The sequence below is a fragment of the Quercus lobata genome, chromosome 11, assembly GCF_001633185.2.
Source record: "Quercus lobata isolate SW786 chromosome 11, ValleyOak3.0 Primary Assembly, whole genome shotgun sequence".
Classification (NCBI taxonomy): domain Eukaryota; kingdom Viridiplantae; phylum Streptophyta; class Magnoliopsida; order Fagales; family Fagaceae; genus Quercus; species Quercus lobata.
Genome location: NC_044914.1, coordinates 43,181,714 through 43,189,933, shown reverse-complemented (window position 1 = coordinate 43,189,933; position 8,220 = coordinate 43,181,714). Strand labels below are relative to the sequence as shown.

Here is an 8,220-nt window from a genome sequence, read left to right as displayed (position 1 = left end):
AAACTGGTCCAAGAAGTAGGCTTACGACAATCCCATTTTGAAGGCGATTCAAAAGTTGGAATAAAGGTTCTTCAAGATGGAAATATGTTGTTCTCCTCCTTTGGTCTTTTAGTTAGGGATACTTTATCTTTTGTTAGTCCCCTATAGGGTTTTTCTTTCTCTCATACTGTTAGGCAAAGTAATGCAGTAGCACATGCCTTAACTCAGAGAGCGAGATTGTCTTTTCTTTTACTTGTCTGGATGGAGTGTATTCCACTAGATTTAAATTCTGTGGTTTATGCTGATTTTTTAGCGCCTTAATTTTATTCAAGCAGTTTTTCTTCTAAAAAAAAAAAAAAAAAACTTTACTTAAAAAATTCAATTTAATTCTATAACTTCTTATTTAATCATTTCAATCTTGTATCTTTTACCTTAATTCAAGGTAGTTTTTATATATAATTCTATCACATTATATCGTTTGGTGTCCTAAAAATGACATTTTTTTGGAAATTCAAAAATATCAAAACTACATCATTTTGGAACACTTAACGGCAACTCCTATATATAATAGATGTGAATGAAAGTAATATACATTGGAACAAATGAAAGTTATAAACTGAAAATGAATAAATTAAAAGTTACAAAACTAAATTAATTTTAGAAAAAGATAGAGGATAATATTTGTAATTTAGCCAAAAATAATAAATGACACATGCAATGCTGAATTTTTCATAAGACTTTTTTTTTTTTTTTTTTTTTATGGGGTCATAAGACTTTTTGAACTAATGGTGCCTCGGATGTTGGGTGTATATATTCAAGTAAAGTCTCACATTGAATAATGATGAGAAAAATGAGTGTTTTTTTTTCTTTTAATAGGAGAAGAATGAGTTGCTAATATAAAATAATTGAACACATACCCATTAAGTTTAGGCCTTTTGGGTTAAAGTGTGTCTCTATATATTATATTAATTATTTAAGAAAACTTCCTAAGGTGTTTATCTCACTGACAAGTGGAATCGGGGCCCATGATAGTGTAAGGCAAAAGGTGGCTAGATTATCAAGGTTCCTTTCGTAGTTAGAGTAGGGGGTGTGTAATTGGAGCCCTTTTGCAAATGGAGCAGGAATGGGTCTCTTTCGCAATTGAAGCGGGGGCGGTATATTTCACCAAGAAATCCCATAAAGCCTGCACAAACAATCTTGGAAAAGGATCCAACAAAAGAGTATTATTGCTAATGGTGCTAGACAACAGTGAGGTGTAAGATTCCCATGGAGATATTAGAGCCCATGATGGTGTAAGGCAAAAGGTGGCTAGATTATCAAGATTCCTTTTGTAGTTGGAGTAGGGTATGTGTGCTTGGATCCCTTTCGCAAATGGAGTAGGGACGAGTCCCTTTCGCAGTTGGAGCAAGGGCTGTATATTGCACCAAGAAAACTCATAAAGCCTGCACAAACAATCTTGGAAAAAGGTCTAAAAAATGAGTATTATTGCTAATTGTGCTAGACAACGGTGAGATGTGAAATTCCCACCAAGGATAAAAGATGTGTGGGATTGACAAGTGGATAGAGGTCTTGAAGCCCACAGATAGATAGAGACTTACATGTGATCAGGGGGAGATTGTTGGATATATAGGTATGAGTAAAGTCTCACGTTGAATAATGATGAGAAAAATGAGTGATTAATATAATATAATTGAGCACATATTTATTGGGCTTAAGCATTTTGGGTTAAAATATGTCTCTATATATTATATTAATTATTCAAGAAAACTCCAACCCACCAAATCCACCCTTGCAATTGAGCTTGACTTTCTTGAGAAATATATATAATGATTAATTTCAAAGATTAATCTTACAATTTATGCTTACTATGAAACTAATTTAATAATTCATGCAACTTTGAATTCTTTAATTAAATGAATGAGCATTTCATTAAAAAGATTTGAAAAGAAAAACAGATTAGTGAAGTACAAATCATCACAGCACCAGCAAACAAGAAAACAACCAAAAAAAAAAATCCAACTCGTTTTTGTAATCCACGCGTGCAACATGACTTCTTTAGGACAAAATTTTTTGTTAATATATATGAAATAATGAAATCATAAATTTTGAAGTCAATTTCCTTCAATAAACAGATGGAACCTCCCCACATAAGATCTAACCCATCATTAAAATCTCTATCTCTCTCTCATGGAAGAATGTTTTATTATAATTTATTATGTTTAAATTTCTGCGGTGAAGCCGTTATGGCTATAAAACGTAGCATAGTTCTTGAAGTCTCACTCACTCAAATTCAATACAATAGACAGACAGTGGTGTAAGCTGAAAGAACTATGGCTCTCCGATTAGCATATTGGATGCTCTTATTTCATTTTCTGTTCTTAATGGTAATTCATATATGCCTTCTCATTAAAGCATTTAGTTTTCGCTCCCTATTAATCTCGTGCTAAATTTTGCATGAAAGTTCAACATTTTTTAAGTTTTATCTTTGGTTTTGTTTGTTTATAGTGCGACCATGGCAATGGAGCAAGGGATGTAGCAAAACAAGACTGGAAACAAGTGGAGATGATAGACCAACATGACTCAGCTAGCCATGAAACTAAATCAGTCTCCAAAGACTCTGAGATGGAGGACAAAAAGCATGTTAGTTTTTTTGTTTGATATTACACCATTTTGAAAGCTTAAGCTACTTAATTAACTTTTTTTCCCAAGTAGTTTAGGGACAAAAATTTGCACAACAAATTTACAACTATTAAAGTGATATGTTATTATTGGTGCAACCATTAAAAGATAAAAGTGGAGTCAATAATACTATAATAGACGAAGGTGCATCCTATGTCCCAAAGTTCCTGTCCCACATCATTTACCACTAGTAAACTTATGACATGTTTTTTAATTTCTAGCAGGACAAAGTGAGAAAACTAAGTACCCAAATATTTTAGCCATAAGCAATTTTTTTTCCTCTCTCTCTCTTAGATTAAAAAATTATCAAGAAAAGTGAAAGAGGAAGATTCTTTTCGCTAAGGGCTGGAAAAAAGAAAAAAAAAAGAAAAAAAAGTGCCACGTGACATTAAGAGACACATGTCACAAGTAGATTGGTGGTACATGATATAAGATTGAAACTTTGGCATATATAGAAGATGTCCATTAAATCCAAAATAGCAATCACACATAAGAACATAAATATTTATGTAGAAAAACCTTTCTTCTTGAAAGAAAAAATCACAGAACGAACTCCAAATCAATTCACTACTATCAAATCAATTACAATAATTATTTAGAAGACAGCAACACTAATTATTTTTTCACTACTAAAGAAAATCTTTTTTTCTTATCTTCTTTTTTTTGGCACACCCTATGCAGTACCAACTCCTTGTTTTTACAGGTAAGCCAACCACCTCTAATTCCTAATCCTATTTGAATTAGAATTCTTTACTAGTCTGGGACAAAACATGTAACAAGCACATATATGGAATTTGCTTGTGAACTAGATTATGGTGCCCACGTGCACCCAACATATTATAGACCTATGTAAAAGTGATATTTCTCTAATTATAATTTATCTTCTTAAAAAATTGGGACAAAAAAGAAACATTTGCACTTTATTGAAGCAAATTGTTGGAGTCTTGTTTGCAATGTACGTGGCCATAATGATATTTGAGCTTTTGTCTACAGTGCGACCATGCTAATGAAATGCAGAATGTACCTAAGCAACACTTGAAAGTCACAAAAGATGGTTACATAACAGCATATGGAGAAGAGTACTCTAAAGAATCAGTGATGGTGCAAGAAAATAAAATGAAGCCAATGTCAACATCTCATCTCTTCGGAGCAGTAGGCTTATTCCCCGTAAAAGATTTGTTTGTGGGGAATATAATGCCTCTTTACTTTCCCGTAAAAGAATTTCCTCAGTTCTTGCCTAGAGAAGAAGCTGATTACATTCCTTTCTCCATGGCCCGACTCCCAAACATCCTTCAACTCTTCTCAGTCCCTATAGATTCTCCCAGTGCCAGAGCCATGGAAGCCACACTCCATGAATGTGAAGTTACACACATCCCAGGGGAGATCAAGCTCTGTGCTACATCTTTAGAGTCCATGCTTGATTTTGTGCATAAAGTCATGGGCTCATGGGCTAACCCGAATGTTCTGACAACTACAGTACACCCCACAATGTCAACTGCCTTGACACAGAATTATAGTGTTTTGAGAGTTTCAAAGGAAATTTACGCTCCTAAATGGGTTGCTTGTCATCCTTTGCCTTACCCTTATCTGACTTTCTTCTGCCACTTCACAGAGAATACCAAGATTTTCAAGGTTTTACTTGGTGGTGAGAATGGACATAAGGTGGAATCTGCTGCTGTTTGCCACAACACTTCTGGTTGGGACCCTAATCACATTATATTCCGCGAACTTGGTCCCAAGTACGGCTCGACTTCAGTATGCCATTTCCTTGCAAAATATCACCTTGTTTGGGTTCCATCACCAACAACAGCCTCTATCTAAAGGTAGCTCAAGCTCTGTTGCCTCTGTATTGTGTAAATGTTGAATAAAGGTCAATCAGCGAGTTCTTGTAATATGGTGGACCTTGTGTTTCTGCTTGTATTGCTGCTTAATTTCTAGTTTGTTGTCTGAATGTCTCATGTGAGGAAGATCACAAAAGTAGGTGCCCTTTATGTACAAAGGGTGGGACTTTGGTCGCAGTTATTAGTGCATGAAAGATGGTTCTTGTTTTATGAGTTAAAAAGTGTTTTTCTTTCGGTTAGTAAGTACTAAGAATCGATTCTTAAAACCCTTTTCTTCCATATTGCCATGCAATTCCTAGTCAGGGCCGGCCCAAGCCTTAGGTAACTTAGGCCTAGGCCTAAGCCCCACTACAACAACAAAAAAATTCCCTAGAAAGGCCATTCCACATTTGTAAAAGTTCCCAAAATTTTATAAAAATTTAAATGATTGAGCACTTTTTTTTATGAGTGATGCTAAGAATGATTTTACTATAGGCTTACCAACTAACATATCACCAATTGCATAAAAATGTAATTCAAAAACTCATTAATTAGTTAGTTGAAGTTCATTAATCACAATTATTATTATCTGATAATCATATTGTAGACATTTTGTAGTATTTTTTAGTATTTTTATTTTTAATTTCTAATAAGGCTTTCAAAATAGGAGATCAATAGAAAATTAACACAATTGAAACCCTAAAATGTTTTCAAAAAAAAAAATGTTGTAAATTTAGATTACAACTTTATTTAACTATGCATAATCATATATCCAAATTATAGTAAGTTTCTTTTTTAAAAATAATATTTTTTTAGTTCCTTTTGTTAAAATTTATGCTTTAACTATAATATTCAATCATCTATATGTAATTAATCTTAGTTTAGTTGGTACATTAGGCCCCAAAATTATTTTGGGCCAGCCCTATTCCAAGTTAGGGTCTATTTGGATACCACTTATTACTAAAAATTGAAAATTTATTGTTGAAAATATTGTAGCAAAATAATTTTTAAATATGTGAATAGTACCGTGGGACTTAGTTTTAACGTTACATTTGCGTTTTTCCATACTTGCGGATCCATGAATAGTGCACAGGACTCCAGAAAAAATGCAAACACTGCAGGCGTTTGCTATCCAAACTCACACTAAGCTACAATTATGGTATGATCATCCCAATAAAATGTTTCCCACGGTATCATGCCATAGTGATAGCATGAAAGATAAAACCTTATCTAGAGACGGATTCTTAAACTTGAATTTGTGATAAATCTTTTGGATAGCGATTAGAGAGTACTTACCATTGTACCAAAGTCTGACTCTTCACTAATTGCTTTTGAATAATTTAAAATTAAAAATCCAATACTTTGAACTTTCATTTCATTTCATGCTTAGTGGTTTTCATCTTGAACGAACTTACAGAATGGATATTCTATCATAACATCCAAAAATCATATATATCAACTAGACAATTTTTTTAACTTGAAAAATTCTCCAAAGCCATTGGTATCATCTAGTACCTAACGGCTTATATCAATTGCAAGTCACATGATTTTATAATGAAGTATACATAGCTTATATGAGTTATTCAACCTCTCTAAATAGGTGGCATCTTGTGGAGTGGCTGTATACAGCGGCTAATGGCTCTCTAAAACAAAACAAAAACAAAAACAAAAGGCAAAAACTTGGAAACATTTCTTGAAACTCTGAGGAAAAATAAGGGAATAACCATATACCGGACTGGATCTCCAATTATATATATATATATATATATATATATAACGAGACTGGATTAAAAAAAGATCCAATACAATTAATTTGTAGGGATGGATGGTTAAGGTCAACCTTTTATGTCTTGGTAGCCTCAGTTTAGTAATTTAAAAGAAGAAGGTTGGCAAAAACAACAGTTTAAGTTAAAAATTAAGTCAAGGAAAAGAGAAATTCTTATTTAAGTTCTCCCTCGGGTTGGCCAAGTAGCAATAGTTCCTAAGCTTTACACTTCTTGGTTTTACAATGATCACTTTCTCTCTCTATTTCCTTATTTCTCTCTCTCTAAACTTTTTTTGATTCCTTTCTTGGAGGATCTTCCTTCCTATATATAGTTGCTTGGGTTGCATTCCAGCCCTCCACTTGGATGACCGTTGATACTTGCTTAGATATTTGTCCCATCACTGCCTTCTTGGTGGTGGTAGAGTAGACTGCAAGCTATGGGGGCACTATTCAGGAGTAATTCTGCTATTAATACGACAAACTGAGTTAGTACAATACATTAAATGTGAAGGTGATAAGTTCTTATCTGGAAGTTTCCTCCTTTTATCTGGAAGTTTCCTCATTCCCTTGCTTGCACGTCTCTACTTCCTTCCTCAGCCTTCAATCTTATAACCTCGGTGGTTTGTCCCTAGTCACCCAAGGAGTATTTGCTCCTTGGTCTCCTCAAGCAGGCCACTCTCCTTGGTTTCCCCGATTGGGTTATTCTAATTGGACCGGGATTGATTTGATGAATAGTTGGGCCTAGTTACCCTTCAGGTGGATTCCATTCAATGATCCTCTCTCTTCAAGCCCCCCACCACCCCCCCCCCCCAAAAAAAAAAACACACACACAAATATATACACATTGCATCTCCAAATATAGAGATGGAGAAGTCAAACATTATTTAGAGGATAATAATCACTCAATTTAAAACATATGATTTTAACACAAGTTTTTAGAGAATATATTCAAAATTTAAATTTAATCATATAAATCACTTTCTTCTCAAAAAAAAAAAAAATGAATCTCTCAATTTTTACAATCCCAACCTTTCACGACCTCATGTCAAACAATTTCAAATTCCAAATGGAGGATAATAATGAAAATTTCTTTAAGCTGAATCAGGGATAGGATGCAATAGATAATCATTAGATGAGATTAAAAGTTTAAAAAATCATTTTTATTTTTAAACCTTGGAATAAATTTTTTTTTTTTTTAACCTTTTAACTTTTGGACAAGGATTTGGTCAATGCATCTATGCACCGGACTTATTAAGATCATGGATTTGAAATCTGGACCATTCAAAGAATTAGAAAATGGAGAGATTCAAGGTATTTGAAATCGAATTGAAGTTCAAGCAAGGGTCAAACTATGACATATCATTTAATTTTTTAATGAATTTGAAACTTATATTATATTTATATAGTTTCTCAAAAACAAATTGTATATATATATGTATGTATATATATATATATATATATATATATATTAATTTTTCATTCCTTACCAACAAAATGCGTGTGGTCCAATGGTTTAGACTTTTGGATATGAGTATTTGCCTGTTGAGAACTTGGGAGCAAGTCTCTAAAATTATGTACATTCTTTATTTTATGTTTTTGAGAAACAAATTATGTTCATTCAATCCTTAAACTTTACAACAAGTTTACTAACCTTAAATATTGTAAAACAAAGTCTTTTTTTTTTTTTTTTTGATGAAATTGTAAAACAAAGTCTTTATTTCATACATTGTTTTCTAAACAAGAATGCTTGTAGCCTCTCAATTTCTCAGAAGTCAAACCTCTCAAAAATATTATCAATATTTAACTGACATATATATGGCTGTAACCTGTAAGATTTTTTTTTTTTTTTTTTTTTTTGAAGTGTGTTAAAAAAAGTAAGAAATTTTAAATGCTAAAGAATTTAAGGTACTTTCATGTAGCTCTTAATCAAACCACATTATGGGAATATTGGAAAAGAACTACAAAGTTTTCTTTGTG

At 32.8% G+C, this 8,220-nt stretch overlaps 1 protein-coding gene across 1 annotated transcript; it reads left to right on the top strand.

Moving 5' to 3' along the window:
- The first annotated feature begins 2,278 nt into the window (after positions 1-2,278).
- Positions 2,279-4,680, top strand: LOC115967544 (BURP domain-containing protein BNM2A-like). The gene is made up of 3 exons (XM_031086661.1): positions 2,279-2,363; positions 2,485-2,619; positions 3,652-4,680. The coding sequence occupies exons 1-3, from the start codon at positions 2,310-2,312 to the stop codon at positions 4,477-4,479; spliced, it is 1,017 nt and encodes a 338-aa protein (XP_030942521.1). The 5' UTR covers positions 2,279-2,309; the 3' UTR covers positions 4,480-4,680.
- The last annotated feature ends 3,540 nt before the right edge of the window (positions 4,681-8,220 follow it).